This window comes from Xyrauchen texanus, chromosome 38 (assembly GCF_025860055.1).
Source record: "Xyrauchen texanus isolate HMW12.3.18 chromosome 38, RBS_HiC_50CHRs, whole genome shotgun sequence".
In the NCBI taxonomy this organism is placed as follows: Eukaryota; Metazoa; Chordata; class Actinopteri; order Cypriniformes; family Catostomidae; genus Xyrauchen; species Xyrauchen texanus.
In genome coordinates, this window is record NC_068313.1 from 19,480,420 (window position 1) to 19,501,089 (window position 20,670).

General features: G+C 38.6%; 1 protein-coding gene across 1 annotated transcript in view; it reads right to left on the reverse strand.

Annotated features, from left to right (window-relative positions):
• Positions 1 to 2,100: 2,100 nt before the first annotated feature.
• The window catches only part of LOC127631622 (serine/threonine-protein kinase SIK2-like), a 53,352-nt gene continuing 34,782 nt past the window's right edge, over positions 2,101 to 20,670 (reverse strand). Inside the window, exons 10-15 of the mRNA XM_052109885.1 lie at positions 13,594 to 13,825; positions 12,625 to 12,909; positions 10,690 to 10,850; positions 8,615 to 8,725; positions 8,080 to 8,171; positions 2,101 to 5,355 (exon numbers count right to left, since the gene is read on the reverse strand). Of these exons, the coding sequence (XP_051965845.1) occupies positions 4,794 to 5,355; positions 8,080 to 8,171; positions 8,615 to 8,725; positions 10,690 to 10,850; positions 12,625 to 12,909; positions 13,594 to 13,825 (1,443 nt within the window). The 3' untranslated portion in view covers positions 2,101 to 4,793. The remainder of the gene's footprint in view (positions 5,356 to 8,079; positions 8,172 to 8,614; positions 8,726 to 10,689; positions 10,851 to 12,624; positions 12,910 to 13,593; positions 13,826 to 20,670) is intronic.

The following is a 20,670-nucleotide window of genomic DNA, read 5'->3' on the forward strand; positions in this document are numbered from 1 at the left end:
CTTTAAACGGCTTTAAACTGACAACTTCAGAAATAAGGCTCATCACAGCTGAGAGACACAACAGACTGATTGATTACAGAACTCAAGGAGCTTACCTTTTATCGGAGTTTCCACATTGGATACATTCTGTTTAAAATGGCGGAGGACATTGCGGTTTCTATAGTGAAAGACTCTTGCGCACCGGCTACTGCGAAATAGAGAGGAATACTCCCACTTGGACGCTATTTTACCACTGAGAAAGCTGATCTTCAGAAAGCTGACAGCATCTCTGCTTGGGAGTGGCAACCTGACTATCTTGACACACATACACACGTTTATCCAAGAACTTGTTTGAAACAGCACAAGCCATGATACTATTTCTGAAGTGAACATTTTTAATTACTAACGAAGGCTTGGACACATTTGTTTTGAACCAGCAACGGCAGATTCTGATCCATCGCATATGTAGATCCATGCACATGTGTTTTTATGACCATACTCTTATCTAATGTTTTAAAATGTACTTGTTCATTGAACTATTGTATATAAGCAATATCACACTCGCAATTGTGCTATATGGCCCTACATCAGCACTGCTGTGATTACCTATGTCACAAGGCCACGGCCGAATCACAGCAGTGCTGATGTAGGGCCATATCGCACCCTTGCTCCTGTGATATTGCTTACATTATATATATATATATATATATATATATATATATATATATATATATATACACACACACACACTGTATGGCCTTCAGATTATGAATACTCTTTGGCTGGGGCTTAGATACAGGTCTGCCAACACAGGACTCCACTGGGTCAGATGTTCTGTCTAGTTAAGCAGACTGAATTAATCTGTGTCAGTCAGGATGTTCCTTTGAGTGCAAAATGTCTGATAACCTCCTAATTATGCTGTAATAGTAGGATCCTACTGCAATGGGAGTGTTATTACATTAACCACATTTGTCTGTACCTGTAGCTCCTTTATTAGCATAATGCCATTCCATTCACTGACTTGTAAACCACCCTGCCATTGCAAGGCATAAATAACGACGTGGCTGTTGTTGATGCTTGTTTGTGCATCTTTTTAAATAAAGACAATGAAGCCTACTTTAGGACAATCAAATCATATATTTGTTCATTTTGCATTGCGATCTTCTTGCGTAATTGTCATGACAAAAAGCACATTTCTGCCTGAATTATTATTACAAAAATGCATCTGTTTGCCTTTTGTAATTACCATTATTCGCAAAGCTGATTCTCATTACTGTAATACAGACTTTGTTTTTCCTGTAATACAATATTAATTAAAATTATTATAAATTAATGGTAATACAAAAAATATTACAATGATGTTTACAGTCTATAAATACTTTCAAAAGAAAGTTATAATAATCAAGATTACAATCATGAGACTTTACATGGATCACAATGCAAAAAATGGCTTCACTTTCTTTATGCAAAATATAATATCTTATTATTTTTTTATTATGGGGTGAAATATGCCCCAGATATCTTGACTGGCTTTGTAAAGTTCACCCAAGTAGAACAACACCAAATAAAACTTTTTTATTTTGTTTTACATTTTAACTGCTTTTTGTTCCAGCTATTAACTAAATGTAACATTAAATTGAACTGAATTTCACTGGGCAGCACATGCAACTTTTTTCCTATTATTTTTATTTTCTGCTGCCAAAATGATCTGAATCGCATTTGGTAAGAGAAATGTTTAATGGCTGTTGATTTTGAGAATCAACTGTTTCTCGCTCTTGTGTAATATGTGAGAAATCCTGTGGTGATCTGAATCTTTCCTCAACTGCGATCAGATTGAAAGAGAATGAGGAAAAAAGAGAGAGCGAGAGCATACATATAAGTGTGAATGAGCAGGAGTGAGCTCTCAGGGTCATGTGAAAATCACAGTATAATATGAAGTTTTCTCTGAGAGTGAACTCAAACCTCTCTGCTGAAATCTGCCTTGCACATTAACTAAAACAAAAAAAAAGGAATATAATAGTTCTATTAGGGAATAGAAAGTCTGGACACAAAGATGCACATAATTAAACCAATGACCCCTTCTCAGACACAAACTCTGTATTCATCTGTTCCACTTACAGACACAGTCTGAAATCCCTTTTATTTTGAATGTAAACACAGGCTGTTTAAAACCCAGCTGGGTAACTCTACAGAACAATGAGAGTTGAGATACTGAAATTTCCACCTAGGGGGGAAAAAAAAAAACAGACACAAAATGCTTTGATCAATAAACCTTTTGTTAATCTTAACAGCACGTTAGCTTATGTGTGGTCGACAACCATGAAGGTAAATGTAGAATTGGATTTCTAAGGAATTGTGTTTGCCAGCAGGAGGTGCGATTATGATATGGCAACACGTTAACTAATCTGTTCTTTCGAACTACTCATAAGAAATATTGCTATTAATACTTTTCAACGGCATATACTGATTGACAAAAAAAACCTAATAACTTTTTTTTAACAAAAATAAAATCAAAGTTACGAAGCAGACCAAGTGGCTCCAGACTCCACATGGTGGGGTTATGCAGGAACATTTCTGAGGGGACTTTGGTTTTGTACCTTTGTAAAACCTGGATCTACATTTGTTCTGTAACAATACCAACAGAAACTGAATTAAACTGAAAAGCACAGCAATTAAAAGGGTAGTTCACCCAAAAATACCAAAACTGTATGTCTTCCGTGGAACACAGAAGAAGAAAAAATTAAGCTTTCAAGATTAAAAAGGAGAGAAAAGCATCAATAAAACTTATCATAAACTTGTGTAATATATTCCAAGTCATCTGAAGCAATACACTAACGTTTTATGACAAACAGATCAAAATTGAAGTTGTTATTCACTGAAAATCTTGAAAATCACTCTAGCTCTCCTTGGAGATCCATAAATTATTCTTTTGAGTCAGAACATCTCTAGAAATCAGTTAGCCTGGTTCACAAAAGCGGTTTGTTGATCGTTTCATCTTCAGTCTGGGAAGGGCAATACCCTGACTACTTCTATGATACCTTTATGGTGCTTTTACATCCTTTTTGAAGCCTGAAATCTTCAGTTACCTTTGATTGTAACTGCGTGGACAAGAGCGACCAATATTAAACATTCTATGATGTTTTTACGGTGCATTTACATCCTTTTTGAAGCTCGAAAGCTTCAGCCGCCCCCCCCAATTCATTATAATTGTATGAAAAACAGCAACCAATACATTATTAAAAATGTTTTGTGTTCCATGGAAGAAAGAAAGTAATACGGGTTTAGCTCAACATGACGGTGAGTAAATATTGAACGAATTTTCATGTTTGGGTGAACTATCCCTTTAAGATCTTAACTTGAAAAGAACAAAGAAAAAGGCACACCAGACACCATCACATTAAACATCATATTTGTTGCATTTTGAAAGCACTTTTAAAGTGCTTTTCTAACCACTACTTTACACAAAGCATGTCGAACAATCACCAAGTCATGCCCTCACTGCATCCTTCTTTGAAAGAGCACTGACTTGTGAGTAGTTCATTATTGAAAAGAGATGAGTTTTGTGTTTCTTAGTTGACGAAACGAGCAGAGCAGGTTTACCTTACCTATCTGCCATCACCTCCTTAGCTATATTTCCATTTATTTACTCGACAAAGTGCTCTAGTTTCTGTGTCTGCCTTAATATCTTCAGAATACATATTCTGTTACGAAGTCCCAATCCTTAAATTATCCTTTTCTTCATCATCTTTCTGTATATAATAGCATGTGATATCTGGGTTTAGTCACAGACTGTACTTTCAAGTAGAACAGATTTACTAAGTGCTGCTAATAAAAACAATCTCCGTCATAATGGTAACGGAATTGGCCGAAATCCAGTGTCTTGTGACTAAATGTGAAGTTTACTGTGATTCTGAAATGCTGATGTTTTCTGGTTTAGTGTAGTGTAAAAGGCATTACCACAGAAATAATCATAATTGGACGCTCTAAATTATATAAATGCATGCCTAAACTGACAACGCCCATGGAGGTGATGATGTCACCTGACACACAAACAACTCCCCATTAATCATCACTGTGGAAATAGTGTCGTGACTCATCCCTCCATGGTGCACCAAATGCTTATGTGCCGATGCAGAGGAACTGTAATATTACAGAACAAAATAACACGGTTATGGAACAAATTGGATGAAGGGGGAATCCAGTGAAAATCACAGTTTCAGCCACACTGAACTTGCGCCATTGAATTTTTTTTGGGTGGTGTAGTTCCAACATATGGCTTCCAGATGAATCATTATATTGCTTCAATATTGTAACTATTCAATATGTGTTTTTAACAAACACTGCACTTATCAAGTGTGCACAACAGCAAGCAATCTTTCACAATGAAAGTCACTCTTTTGAGCTTGAGTTTTGTTCAGTTTCAGTACAAAATGTGTCATTATTTAATTGTGCTCTCGAGCAGGCTCTGTATTGCAGATCTAGGCTGTCTTTGTGCTACATACAGTGCATAGCGAGCAGCTCCTATCCCATGGTCAGCTCGGAGGCGAAAGGTAAGCACCCACACAGCTGACCCCACGCTGGCCCAAATTACATGCTATCCGGCCCTCCATTGTAAGAAAGAGCAAGCAGGTGGGACCACCGGAGAATGAGGAGGGAGGTAGGGAGGAGTTTCGTAAAATAAGAAAACCGATTACAGCTCACGTTCGCCACAGCCTAAAACGATGACAATACAAAACTTGATCCATCCCTGTTACCTAATCTCCATCAATTCATCTATCAATCAAGGCAATACTGGTTATTTTCACTGCTTTGACTTATTTCACCAGCACAAAACCATGCTGGGAGTCCACCGTTTCCATCATTTCACTGTCCAGAAAGGGGTCACCCAGCCCTTCGTACCCAGTTGCAGCACCCTCTACTGGGGCCGTTGGGGGTGGCTGCCCCGGATCAAGTGGATAGTCGTATTGCTCCTGGTACAGTGTTTCTCTCGAGGGAGAGTGGCCAGGATCACAGGTTGTGTAGCTGTAGTTTAGGGGTTCGGGTTGTTGGCTCTGTAGTGGAGCAGAGAAGCCTTGTGGTAGAGATGTTGGCTGCATCTGAGGGTAATGGCACAGGTAGGGTTCATAAGCTTGGGCCTCTGGGTTGGGATCCATTAGAAGGCCGAGGGGCTGTGAGTGTGCATATGGCGGGGAGGCTTGGGGACCCTGCTGTTGCTGATGAGCTGGTGTTATGGAACCCTGTGGCTGAGGAGGAACTCCTGAGTCCTGGTGCCCCAACGGTTGACAAGAAGCAAAGGGGTCTTCCACAATGTGCATCTGATTGAAGTAGGCATGCATTTGGGATTGTTTATGGAGATGTAGCCGCTTCTGCTGCAGCCTGTAGATCAAACAGAATCAGAAGTGGTATAACAAGGGTTCCATTCTTTTTGACAAATCATTTGAGTTCCAAGACTTTGTGATTTTTGGAAACCAATTTTTTTTAATATAATTTTTATTTAGACTGATTTGCTTATAAATCACTTGGACCAATTTGAAAATTACTGGCTTGCAAGCAAGTCGTCGCTGTCTAATGAAAAGCACGTTTCCAAAAAGATTTATTTTTCAAGAGCATGGAAAAACTTTCTCTCATAAACAAATCTTACAAAATGAATTAGTCGCCTTCAGCACCATAAACAGAATTCTTATCATGGGTTCTAATGGTGCATGTTCAGTTACAGACTCTATTCTAACTGTTCGTGTTGCCAGAGCTCAGTTGGTAGGTTATCGCTTGCAAGATAATTTATTTTTAGCTATAATCTGAGCTTTCACTTACTATTTTATATCAAAATGAGTTTTATGACTAGGTTTTCTAGTCTGGTTGTTGAGTGGACAGTTTGGTTTGGAGAAATAGCTTTCACTCACATTTATGCAAAGATGTAAATCTGGCAACCGTATATGGCTGTTATAGTCAACTTTCTAAAGCCACCTGACATTGTGCCTTCATGAATGGCTTTGGTTGTCGGGGAAATCACCGAGCCAGTGCGATGTAGACAATCTCTTCACTACACTTCAGCCTGACAGCTGAGGTAAATTAATTGATGCTCTTCAAAACAAAAGGGCAGGACATACAAGGTTTTGATGGACACTTTTCAAGGCCAATGAAGATACTTGTTAAACAGATCGCCTGATTAAACATCTTTTCACTGGTCTTTTCAATTGCACAATTCAAACAGTAGGAAGAGGTAATTTTGCACATTCTGTCTATGGTAAAAAGTCAAAACTGCTAAAAGTGGAGATATACGTTTTTCATTGGACGGCTACGAAGTACTACTCTACATGATGAAATATTTTAGAGCAGTGGTTCTCAACCAAGGGGGCCTTAGCAAACTTCAAAGGGGTCCTCGAGATTTCTATTTTCATAGATGTCAGGTGGGACATGCCACTACCAATTTTGCCTTCACCAAGTTTGTCCCCACCACTTTTTGAAATACATTTTGTCAAGTGCCTAATGCAGAAGAAACATCTACATTTCTTGCTCAAGAGTTTCCATTTTGCTCGCGTATGTCACGTATAATAAGTGGCGAAGAGTTTATTCTTTTTTATGTAATGACAAGTGCTCGTTGCGGTTTTTATCAGTGGCGTTTATGTGACAGTGAGCGGTGACGTTCTCTCCACTCACTCTGTTGTCGCACATTTCACACTCCTTTCCAGTTAAATTTCAAAGCAAATGCAAATGGATGTGTCTCCGCTCATGATATACATCCAATAATGTAGAGATGCAATCTCCATTTACTAAAATGAAAAGGTATTTTGGGGCGGATTAGAACCTAGAACTCGTACTAGATGCGAAAATGTTACCATGAGATCAATCAGTCATTCTGGCAAATAGCCACAATACTTACTGGTGCATGTATTTATCCACTGACTAACAAAATTCCAGTACTGACAGTGTAAGAAGTACAGATCAAGTTATTAATTAAGTGAAATATTTATTGAACTGGTCATCAATAGGGCTGCAACTAACGGCTATTTTGATATATAACAATATAAGATATTTAGACATGCTTTAAGAGTGCAGTTAAGACAAAATATACTGATATTCAAGATCTATTCTCTAAAAGCAAGTCTAAATATCTTATATGCTGCTTCTCAGGTGAATGCATCTTTTTTAAAGGATTTTTAGACATTTTAAAATATTTGTATTTTTAATATTATATTCAACGTTCTTAGATAACAATTTTTTCTTCTGCAGTATAGTTCCTAAAGTAAATGTACATTGTTTTAAAGATATTTAAATAGATATTCTTATTGGAAAACAAGCCAAATCAAATAAAAAACATTGTTGCAGTGTATAATGGGGCAAAGACTTCACCTCTCTCACCTTTCTGTTCACTTCAATCCATCTTTAACTCACAAAAAACAAACTCTCTCTTATTAATAAAGCTGGATATTACCAATTTTCTTCACGATAAGAAATTCACAGTGACATATATATTATGATTCAATAAGTCACGAGCCATCATGTTATAATCTAGCTGCAATGAGTGTGCACGCTCGAGGGATGAACATCCCCGCGACAGAGTGCGGATCAGACGGGTGCAGTTTCAGTCTCTCCCCCTTAGATCGGGACATTTGCGCAACTTATAGAAGAGGCGCTGACCACTCAGAGAAACACAAGTTCCGGAGTTTTAATTATTTACATGACCTGCTTAATTATTATTTGAACTTTAATGAAGCTATAACGCATTACATATAACTGCATTAAATATGTAATGCTGGGGCGTTTCTTTAAAGATGCTCGACACGCAATTTTTGCTTCTGCTCCACTTTTTCAACAACAAGAGTGCTTCTGTATTTACTTATTTCGTATTTTTGTATAATAATTCCCTCATACTTTGTGATCTACATCACCTGAAGCTGTTTGGAAAGTTTAGAGTGCATCTGGACTGTGAGCTGCATAATTCTTCCTCTCCTCAGTCAGGTGCGAAGTGCTGCTAATGTGTCATCATTAGAGTTAAACTATTCTAAAATAGTTATTTTATTCATGATGCTGGAAACACTGTAGAACAGACGGTTTCCTGGTTTGACAGAACTGGAGATTGAAGTAAGTGAAGTTTAGTACCGGTGTTCCTGCAGCTGTTGCTCTAGACTGCGAGGAGTTTCTTTGCAGAACATCTGGCAACTGCTGGGGCTGTTGGCCATCAGAGTAGCTTTCTGTACAGAGATACACAGAGTTGAGAATTGTGAAATTCAGAGCTGTAGCAACCTAATTGAACCTCTATGAACATATTGAGAAATTTACAGACTGAATACTTTTGGCATTCTTGACACTTTTATTAATATCAATAGCAGAAAGAGGACAGGAAAATATGGAAACAAAGTGACTGGGAAACGTAGAGAGCCAGATTCAAACTCACATCTCTATTATGTGCACCACAGCTTAATGTGTTAGAGGTACACTAGATGCTGGATCAGTTATGAGCCAAATTTAATACTTAAGGTTGGGGGGTTTGTTTAAATCCTTAACCATAAGTATAAGCAGTAGTAAAAGTGATCCTTGCCTCAGGTGCAAAATATGATTTGCTATACCAAGCACCTGTTATAAACTATAAAGAAATCAGTGCTCTGTAGGTATACACAGATTATGTCAGCGTTACCTGTATTCTGTGAGAGAGGTACTGCGGCTCCAGACTCTGTCTCCTTGACAACAGTGCAGGATGTGTTCCACCTGAGCACAGAGCCATGTCGTACTGGTGACCTCTTTCCTCCTAAACAAACCAAACACAACACACACAAGGAGAAAAGATGTGAGTGCTTGCTAGGCGACCACATCAGCAGATCTGCACTCAAATGCATGAATTCATTAGTCGCTTATGAAATGCCTGAATAGCCGTCCGCTGACCCAGAGGGATTCTGAGAAAAAATGCCAGTCTGCCCCAGTAGCTAATCCTCACAATGCCACATGCCTCTAATGCAAGATTTGCTCTTGATTTCTACCCTATTCACCAAAAATAATCCCTGATTGGTATTTTGTCTTGTTTCCCATCAAAAAAAACAAAAAAAATCTTAAAATTTAGCACAAATTTACTTGTGCTAGAAAATTACAATTGTTTTTGATGTATTTCTTGGATTATGTGTAATTTTCCTTACTCACCCAATGTTATTTTGCTTCTCAGGTAATTTCTCGTTTTATTGGTTTTTATAGTAAATCTTATTTTAAGAATGTTTAGGTACTTTTACAAGAAAAACAAGACAAAAATACTGGGTAAGAAAATTATTTTCTGCTCTGCATTTATTCTGACCTCAGAAAAAGATCTATAAATACATATAGACATCGGCGCCTGCCCAGTGCAGTATCCTCATGGTTTATCCCCAGAGGTATTTATTCATTGATTCATATTAAATCTCAGTCTTTGGTGAGGTTGTATTGGAGCAATGGGCACCAGTTACCAGCCTGTTATTCAACAATGCCAGCATTCATGGTGCTTCCCGGACAGACAGTAAACAACTGACAATTGGCTGCTTCTTCTCCAGTCATTACATAAGCGGGGCTGTCTGTGTGTCAGTAGAGGTTAGATGGGTAAAAGAGTTCAAGTAAGAGTCTCCTGATCCTTTGCAACCAAAGTAACTCGCAGTGGACTAACTGCAGGACAGGTACAATGTTCTTGGAGTAACCTGGCATAAAGTACTGCTCATGGTCACAAACCTGTGGATTGTGATCTTGGTACCTATTTGGTTCCTTTCAGCATCCCAGTGTTAAGGCTACATGACTCACATCAACGTTCCCAATACATTGAACTCTGGTATAAAACATTAAGCTACAGCGTTACCACCTGATGCCATGTTGCACACATGTGAGGAATTGTAACGTGACAGTAAAAGTACAAACAATGTCAAATTTGACCCGGTTTCCTGCAGACCTTTAAAAATGCAGCCAATAATCTGTGCATATTTACAGCATGATGTTCAGATCACCATATTATACAGAAGTCGACTGATATTAGATTTAGCCAATAATGATAACTAAGGTGGTGGAAAAGACAGATAACCAAGGCAACAGGCAACTTATTGAATATTACAAAATGTATTAGTCTTTCCTTCCTGTGACTTGCACAGACATAGAGACTTCAAGAGTTTCCAAAAGTGTTTCCTGTTTAGTGTGCAATCAAAATCCCAATAACCAGAATTCCATGTTGATTTGCTGCACAACGCGGGACTTTTAACTATAAACAATATCAAAATACACAATTTGCATGCCATCATTTAGAACACTTGATTATCTAATAAAAATAACAAAATATGCATTGAAGTGAGGATGAAAATATGGATGAATTTAGGCAATGATGACAGATTTAATTTATATTTCACCTCCAGGCTGCAGTCGTACTCCAGAGCCCTCCGGCGGCATCCACAGGGGAAAAAAAACTATCAGCAAATTATTGTTGTTGATTTTTGCCAATAACCGATAGTTTAATTAATTGGTGCCGGTTTATCAGTTGACATCTAGTAATAAGCAGAATAAATATTCTAAAATCGCCCTTCCATAATGCTTCTGCTGTCATGTGGAAGTTAAACTGGCGCATGACGTGAGTTATATCAAATGGCCATAACACATTAGTCTACCCCATAGCGAACTAATATCTTTTATCTTGCTCAATGTAAAAGATCCAACTAAACTGATTTCAGATAAGCACAAATCAATGGCTTCCAGTACCTATCCAGGTGGACTAACCTGTAGTGCAGGGTCCAGCAAGTTATGTGGATGGGCATGAGGGCTAAGCAGCCCCAGGGAAGGGTTTTCTCCAGAGCCCATTTGCTCATACACCTTATTTAGCTCCAGGATACCTTTGGTCCGTGCCAGGTTCTGTAGGTGCTGTCTGAAGGCCACCAAGCCTATACAGAGAAACAAAAATATCACTGATTTACAGATGAAATTAGATGCTGTTCTACCCCACCTCCAACCCCCCATGTGACTTCACTTCAAGTGGCTAATCAATCTATTTCAGGAGAAGACAGGTCCAGCCAGGGAGACAAATGCTTTATTCATCGCTCAAGTGCACGTTAAAATGCTGTTTAGTGGCTTTTAACTACTCTGCTGCTGAACAGTAAAAGGGGAAGATGGGTTAAAAAAAAGGATTCTCAGGTTGTTTTAGGGCTTCAAGTGAATAAGGGTAATTACTCATACCACAGGATGGAAGAACTCAATAGGACTGTGTTGGCCCGATCTTCAAAGCACTCTCTGATATACACAATTAATCATCTGATGGGGGGTGGTAGCTAGAGTGTGTTTGAAAATGATAATAAGTGTGAGAAACAGGGAAGTAGGTAAATACAGAGAAATCTTTTAATCTACTTTTGCGGTTCTTAACTTGTGGTTTGTGACCCAAAAATGGGTTGCAGGACTGTTCTAATAGGGTCATGGACAATGGTAAAAACAAAGCTAAATGCAAATAACCATATAATTGTGCATTGTTAGGATAGCAAAATAAATACATTTTCCATAGATTTTGTCTTTGATGTCAAAGGTCATGCGTCCTATTAAACTCTACAGTATTTTGGTCACTTAGAAGGTGAGCCACATTCAAAAAAGTCGGCATGTTGTTTCCGAGAGTTTCGGTACCCTAGGATCTGCCACATTATTGCTACTCACTGACAAGCAGCATCTCCTATCAGACATTTTTGCATCTGCTCCAGCATGTTTTCCTTTCCCTGTGGCTCTACAAAAAGTGCTTTGCACCAGTAGCATTGGAGACACAGGTTCAGATTCCATGTTGAAACCAGGAAGTACTCGCGTTCGCATAATCTGTTCGGAGGTTGTATTTTTCACTCCAACTTTAAATTCTTACTCCACTGATGGTTAGGTTTAGGAATTTGGGACGGAGGGTAGAGTTTATAAAATATGCATTCCTCTTCTCTGTATTACTGCCTGTACAGCTGAAAACAAATCGCTTCACAATTTGCTTTTGGCGCCCCTCTGTGGACATTGCACCTGGAAAATGGAGCTTACACGTGCCCATACGCCCAACAAAACATACCACTTTGGCCACTGGGGGCAGTGTTTTGCATTTCGGTGAGCATAGAGTGATTTTAGCAAGAGAAATGTTAACCTACTGTTTCCGATTTCAATGTGAGATCAGTCTGGCCAAATAAGGCAGATGCCAGGTGACTCACCTTTGAAAACCACATATTGTTTTTTAAATGGAAGGTAAAAAAAAAAAATTATAATAACCCTGGCTACATTAATTGTGGTACAATAAACAACATAGCTGTATAGAGTTTCACTGATATAAATATTAGGCTGTGCAACAGATGTTAAAAGAGAGATCTTAAAGAGACAGTTCACCTAAAAATGTCTTAATTTACTCACCCTGATGTTTTTCCATGACTTTCTATTTTCCATGGACAACAAAAGGAGATGTTGAACGTGAACGTGAGGGACTCAACTTCAGTAACCATTAATTTTAATTGCATCTTTTTTTCCATACAGTGAAAGTGAATGGTGACTGAGGGAGTCATTCTGCCTAACATCTCCCTTTTTCATGTTCCAAAGAATGTGATGATTTAGAACAACACAAGAATGAGTAAATAATGACAGAATTTCATTATTGGATGAAAGTTATCAGGTAAAGTTTTGTTACGATTTGCTCCACAGACAGACGATACTCACCTTGTGTGAGTGAAGTGTCTGATGCTCTACGGCCCTCCCGGAAGCTGATGGGAGAGCGGTTGTGCGTCTCTCTCCTCTGAGCGCTCAGTGCCTGCATGGCAGGGTTAGCAGGCCTAGCGCTGATGAAGGGTGGAGTCATATGAGTGATGGGTGTGTTTGCAAGGACCACCTCGTTAAGAGAGAGTGTGTCCTCCAGCAGACTCAGATCGCTGTGCATGGAGCCCATGTCGTACTCTGAATCAACGCTGCCCAGTGAGGGGTTAGGACCCATGCTGTACAGTTTACCTGGGTTGAGACATAGAGGATCTTCATTATTATTCACCAAAGTGAAATCATAGTCCTAATAATTTGGTGGGGTTCAAAAGTCTGGTTCCACATCGAAAATCTGGAACTAAAAATCCACTTTAAACCAGGAAATGGATTACTAATAGAATAATAAGGAAAACTGTATAAGCAAATTTATGACACTGACCATGTTAACTCCTTTAACAAAAGGTCATATTTCCTTGCTACCATTGAAGCACACAGGATGCTCTTTGGAACATTTCTAATCATGCTGGGATAACATGGCTCATCAGGCTTTGCAAAAATTGTCATCTCCATGCCAGTACAAGGTGTCATTAAGACAAAAAATAGAACTAGATGTATTGTCACTTTCTATAACAGGGTTAGCAGACATTCATTTCAAGCATTCTGACTTGTATTGGTATGTATCATACATAATAAATAAATCACAGTACACTACTTCAGGGACAATCCCCTTAGGGCAGCCTGAGGTTAAGCACTTAATAAGGGCACTTAGCCAAACAGTAGCTCATGAATAGCCCTCTGTGGGTTTCAAACTTATAACTTTTTAGTTGCAAGCCCAGATGTTTCAACTCGCAGATGTGCTAGCTTTTGCTCTGGAGGATGTAAAACAGCCATCCTCAGCTTCTCATCACATGCACACCATTTCACAGATCAACTCACCTGCACTGGCCATGACTCCTGGCTGGTTGGTGACCTCTGACAGCGTGTGTCTGCGCTGCCCAAAGCGTGCTGTCTGATAGGCGTTAAAGACATGGATAGGGTCATCCTCTGTGTCCAGCTCCTCTGTCTCGATGCCCTCGTCTATAGACGTCTCCATCATGTTGCTGGGGGATGAGGCACTGGATTTGCGAACGACCACTGGGGGAAGGGGGTCCAGCATGCAGCCGTTGACCTGCAAACAAGGTGTAGGTCTCTAAATAGGTTGTTTTTTGGCTTTTGCCACTTTTTATTGATAAAAACAAGTCAGAGAAGGAAAATGGGATTGGGACACAATGCTGTCAGGAATTGAACCTGCAACACTTCAATGAGCAGCAAAGCTCAATGTATCTGGAGCACATGTGCAAGCTACTAAGCTATGGCTCCAACCTATATATTGACACTATTGATGTAACGCTGGTTCGAGTTTTCTTTAAAAATATTGAATTCTTCTCTGGGAAAGACAACCCAATTCCACACACATAATTAAAATAACTGTGTTTCTCAATGTTACTAAACCACTCCCTTAAAGGAATGTTCCAGGTTCAGTACAAATTAAGCTCAATTGACCGCATTTGTGGCATAATGTTGATTACCACAAAACTTAATTTTGACTCATTCCTGCTTTTCTCAAAAAACTAATTATAATGGAAGTGAATGGAGGCCAATTTTTAAACGTTAAAATACTCACCGTTTCAAAAGTATAGCCACAAGACATGAACAATATGCATGTTAACATGATTTTACTGTGATAAAATCACTTACTAACCTTTTCTGTGTAAAAGTTAAAGCCAATTTTACAACTTAATTACAATGACAATGAGATGTCAACAAACCCTAAAATGACTGCAAAAATGACAATTTAAACAACTTTACAGCTCAAATAATACATGAGTTTTAACAGAAGAATTAATGCTAGTGCTTTTATAAAATTATAAGCTTCATATTTCTGCTTTTAAATCCTCCAAAACTTGGCTCCATTCACTTCCATTGTAAGTGCCTCACTGTAACACAGATTTTTGCTTTTGTTTTAAAGAAAAGGGGGGACAAGACAAAATACAATTTTGTGGAAAATCAAAATTATACCACAAATGCTGTTGATTGAGCTTAACCTGTCCTGAACCTGGAACATTCCTTTAATGGCATTACTAACTCATAACTCAACTTATGTAAGGGATACATCAGCCAGTCATTAACCGTTAAATAAACCCTGACAGGGTGATCAGAACCACAATGAAAAGCAGATTGTTTGATTATGTGAGAACAGACCAAGAGACATGAAACTAGCTAGCAAATGAAAGTTTTTGTTGTTTATCTCGTGATCACATAAAACCAAATTTTCCCTTGCTTTATCATGAGTCGTGATGACGAGAAAACATTTTTATGTTGAGATTGAGAAAACTTTTATGTCGAGATCTCTTGAAAATTAAGTCATGATCATGAGAAAACAAATTTTTGTCCAAATCTTGAAAAACAACCATTATGTTGAGATCACGAAAATGAAGTGGTTAAAAAAAAAAAAAAAAAAAAAACTAATACATGTTTTTTCAGATACAGTTTACTAGACAATATACAAAAATGTAGTAATGCAGAATGACCAATCAGAATCAAGATATTTGTGTTGTGTGATGTAATAAATTTAATACATAACCTATACAGTATAGTCACAATATATCATTTTAAATTATGGGTATATGTCCAGTAAATCCTTTAGGAGATGACAGCCTTTCAGGATGTCTCTATATCTTTCGGATAAACTCCCCCTCACACTGTTGTAGATAAGACATTTCACCCATGTGCATCCCAGCACTGTTTTTTCCAAAGAACAAACTCTAATCTCCCATCAGCCCTCATAAGTCACAACCATCCTGAGGCACATTTCCACCCAGTCAGCACCACACACTAACTTTATGATGACAGCCCGGGCTTCATAAACACATTCTTAAATGATTTGGGGATTGAGTGAGAGTAAACAAATGCTTTGCACACTCACTTTCGTCCCGTCGCTCTCTTTCTGCTTTTTTTTTTATTGCTCCTTCTCTTTCCCTCTCTCTCTCATTGCTCAGACGAATGAGTGAGCGGAGAGGAGGGGGTGGAAGTCTGGAATGCAGTGACAGGAAGTGTGTTTTGGCTGAGAGGACAGTCAGAGCCTCATGCAGACAGAGTACACCAAGACATGCCACCAAACACACACACGCACACGCACTCACTCGCGCGCGCGCGCATGTGTGGTTGACTAGTTTATCCAGATTTTTTTAATGCATATACATGAATTTTATATATTAATATTTCTGGTGGTGGTGCTTTAAAGGAATATTCCTGGTTCAATAAAAGTTAAGCTCATCCGACACAATTTATGGTATGATGTTGATTAACACAAAAAAGTCTCTCCTTTACAAAAAAAAAAAAGCGAGGTTACAGCTGAAGTGAATGGGGCCAATTTTTGGAGGGTTTATTATTTATTTATTGAGCTGTAAATATTTTTAAATCTTTGCTTTTACTGATCTTTTTGGGTTTTAGAGTTTGTTACATCGTCATGGCAACTACTGTAAAATTGGATATAAATTTACACCGAAAAGGAATGTAAAGATTTTATCACTAAAATCATGTTAACACGCATATTGTTTACGTCTTGTGGCTATACTTTTATTTCAACATTCACGGATTGACCCCATTCACTACCATTGTAAGTGCATCACTGCTGAATACATGTTATGCTTTACCTGTTAGACAGGTTTGGAAAGGAAAACCATCTTGGAGAAATGTAGGTCTTTGATTTCTCTACAACCATATACACTCAGATGGCCATCTTTGGCCACTGTGTTGTTTTTCAACACAAGAACGTTTATATTCAATAAACGCCTCCAAATTATGCCTTTTAAATTCATCTCCTTTAAAGCACTGCCAGTACAGCCATGCACTTTCAGACTGAAATCTTGGATGGACGTTTTGGGTAATTGTGTCACAACATTTTTATTTGAGCATCCTGCCATGAGCGTTGCATTTTTACGACTGTGCATCAACATAAAAAATGGTCCAACTTGTAAAAATGAATCTTTATGCCTGCATTCTGTTGAGCTCTGTCTTGCTGTTTTTGAATGCAAGAATGCATCCTAGGGCACTTCTCGTAAAGAGTAGAGGTGTACCCCCGGTGTCCTGGCCAAATTCCCCCATTGGTCCTTCTTTATTATGGCATCATAATAATCCCCAACCATAAATTGGCTGTATCACTCTACTCTCTCCTCTCCACCAATAGCTGGTGTATGGTGAGCATACTAGCACACTATGGCTGCCGTCGCATCATCCAGGTGGATGCTACACACTAGTGGTGGTCAAGGAGAACCCCCTGTTCACCATCTAAAGCGCTTAAATTGTAGGGTCAGAAAAGTGCTGAATAAGTGTAACATTCATTCATTAGTTGACTTGCCATTCAGGCAACCCACCAGCTATCATGGAACTGAATTAATCAGAGCTGCAGTTGTACCATTTCTGCGCTGAGTTTCCAGCATCATGCTGGGTCAGGAATGCTGTTATCCCAAAACATGGGGTAAAGAACAGCTATAGATCCCTCAGTCATTTTTTCATTCTGCCTTGAGCAAATTATCATGCCTGGTCCACCCATATTCACACACACAAACAGTGTGATCATATGGACTCCGAACACATTATGTAATTCCAGCAATCTCCTCCCTCTGGGGGTCGTGCTGTGCTCTCTGAGATCAAGCTTCAGTTCTGATGTTCCTTTACTGGAGTGTTACAATTACCTATCTTTATCTGGTCTTTAAGTCAACATGAAATCAAAATCGCCCCAATTTGCCTTCATACAAGATCCTGGTCTTATTGTGCACAATTCACAAGTGCACATTATTCCAAATAAAAAAAATAAATAAAAAAAATGTAATCAAATGTAATAACTTAATCTGCCTTTGAAACAATTTTCCTAGTCTGCCTCCTTATTTTTTCAGACATAAAGATGAAAAAACTTTTCATGATTCAGTTAATTACTGATGGATAAAATCAAGTCCCATCCAACACTGTTTCCTGTTTCACTTGAAAATACTTCACGTTAAAGTAATATGGGTTTCAAACACCTCTTTAATGTGGACTTAAATACCAACAAGACAGAGAAGGTGTGGACACATACCAACATTAAGGTTTTACAATAAGAGGAATTTTGTGCATTGTTTCATTGGCTTTATTTGATGCCTTTCTCAGTAGGAGTGCCATTAAAGCTCAATAAGTCCACATTTCCAAAGATGGTAAATACTGACACATGCAAAGCCAGCCAGTGCAGTATCTGTGAGTGGATAACCAAACTGAGCTGTAGTAGGTTAGACAGGCAGACACTTTGTTGTTTGTGTGTGTTTGAGAGAGAGAGAGAGAGAGAGAGAGAAAGGAATAGAGAAGTAAAAGTGGAATGACTAAGCCAGAATGACAGCTGTCACGTCCAATGTAAGCCACAGCCAGAACGGTTACAGTCGAACTTGGTTATGTAAGCCAAGTAGCTGTGGACGACCTTATGGGGAAACGCACTCATAGCGTGTGTCTAACCTCACCATCAGAAAAAGAGGGGCGAATAACAGAGAGCTGTGCCACTTTAACACACAGTATTTCAGTACAATTATTCATTAATCACCACTATTTAGTTTAACCAGGTGCTAATTGCGTTGAAATGGTGCTATGCCATGAGTATATAACCTCAGTCATTGCCATTCTTTCCAATTCAAACATACATTCTTTCTAATTAGGTTTATAATAGATTGCGCCTTATTCACAAATGTGAGAGCTATTTGTCTGCTGCAATTAACATTGCACTACCACCACCCCCACAGAATTCTATTTTAAAAAGATGTTTGCGCTCATTTTCTATAGATCATGGCAGTAGTCATTAATCAAATAATGATCAAATGATGGAGAAGAGCATATAAGCAGGCATATATCTAGACAAAGCTGTTTGTACCAGTTCAATGCACCCCTCAGACAGACAAAAATGACTAGTAAGGACATAATAAAATATTATATATATATATATATATATATATATATATATATATATATATATATATATATATATATATATATAAAAATTACACAGAATTTCCCTCAGTAACATGAAAATCAATAAAACAAAGTGTTTGAGTAAACATCAAAGCAGTCAAGGTTTCCGCAGATTTAACCTGCTCTGGGTGTCATAGCGATGGGGGAGAGAGAGAGAAACAGACAGATAAAAAAAGAAGTAGTAACTAGGACTCTCAGCATTATCGTTTTCTGTTTGTGCGTGAAGGAGATCGAGTGGCAGAGCTGGCTGACTCTTCTGCTGTTATTCCTGTGCTGCATGCCAAGCTGACAGCGAATCTGGCTGCCTGTCAGGACGGCTCTGAACAAAAGGTTCCTCTGGGAGCGGGCGTGATGAGGAGGCCTGAGCGAACAGCCAGGCCCACTGCCTGACCTTGGAGGGACTAAAGTTGCTTAAGTAGGAAAGGAGTGCAAAGGCACTTGGCGGCCAGCAGACGGATTACACCCAATGCTCTTGTGATAACAGCTGTTGTTATAAAATAGGTAGAATGTTAGACTCAGTCACCATTCACTTGCATCGTATAGACAAAAGGTGAATTAAAAGCGAATGGTGACTGAGGCTAAAAATCTGCCAAACATCTCCTTTTGTGTTCCACAAAAAAGAGAATGTCATACAGGATTGAATCAACCTGAGCTGCGTTTTGTAAAAACATTGTAACCCTAAGTAGATCCCCATCTCCCCTATGATCAACTTAAAGGAATAGATCACCCCAAAATTTTAATTTGCTAATAATTTATTCACCCACAGGCAACCCAAGATGTACCGGAGTTTCTTCCTTTATCAAAAGAGAATTTAAGATTTAATTTCCTATGCATATTTATGGTGGACCAAAATAATCCAGTCTTAGACTGCAGTCGACAAATAAAGTTCTTCTGAACCCAAACGATTGATAATTTTTAGAAACAAAACAATACTTATATAATTTTTAACTACATAACTTGGCTCACAAATGAGAGGGATGACGTTAGCTCGTTGGTATGGTCACGCATCACGTGAAGGAGGAGGCAGGAAGGACGTCATTGTTTAAAAGGAGCGCTGTACAAAAGTTTAATAGTCTTTGCTGTAGATTTGTATTTGTGTAAGTGTATTGTTCAAAATGGTCATTTGGTGTGTGTATTCAGAAACCCCAAAGAAAATGCACTGTGGGAAAAATATTAACTTTTCTTCGATTGCCTATACATGATCATGAGCGATTGTACCTGGATATCAGTACACCCCTACATTCTTTCAAATATTGGAGGGTGTGCAGTGAACATTTTACCCGTGAGTATTTCAGACCATTGAAAGAAACAAAGGGTCGATATCTGAATTCATTGGCTGTGACCGTGCCATTTTTCCAGTGAACTCAGGTATGTCATCACCCGATTTCTAATTCACCGCACCTGCACTCAATTCACTCGCTCATCACTGCCTGCATAAATAACTCAACTTCAAGCCACTTCACTGTCAAGTCTCACACAAAGGACTTGCAGTGTTTATATACCTGTCAGTATTTGCTCTTGATCTTCATCGATATCTGTTTGCGTTTACCCTGTTGTTTTGCCTGTTACCTCTTTAGTTTGTGAAGCTTCTCTTCTGTGATATCATTGATCTCATTTTGTAAACCCGGTAAATCCTGTGAATCTCAGATTAACACTCTTGCACTTGATTTCACTAACTACAACTTGTGTGGCTTGAATTCCAGACAGTCATGTAGCCTATATATTTCTGCTAAAGAAAAAGCACAAGTAGATAATGCAACAGCATTGAACCGAAATAAAGGATGGTTATTACCTGCAGTAATGTTTTTTTTATTATTATTTGATATTGTTTTGGACTGTTTTGGTTTGTGAACGGCACTTTTTCTGTGCAAGTTTCTCTTGTAAATAATGACGCGCTTCCTGCCTCCTCCTCCACGTAACATGTGACCTTACCAACAAGCTTACGTCATCCCTCTCATGAGCGCGCATCACAGAGATCTACAG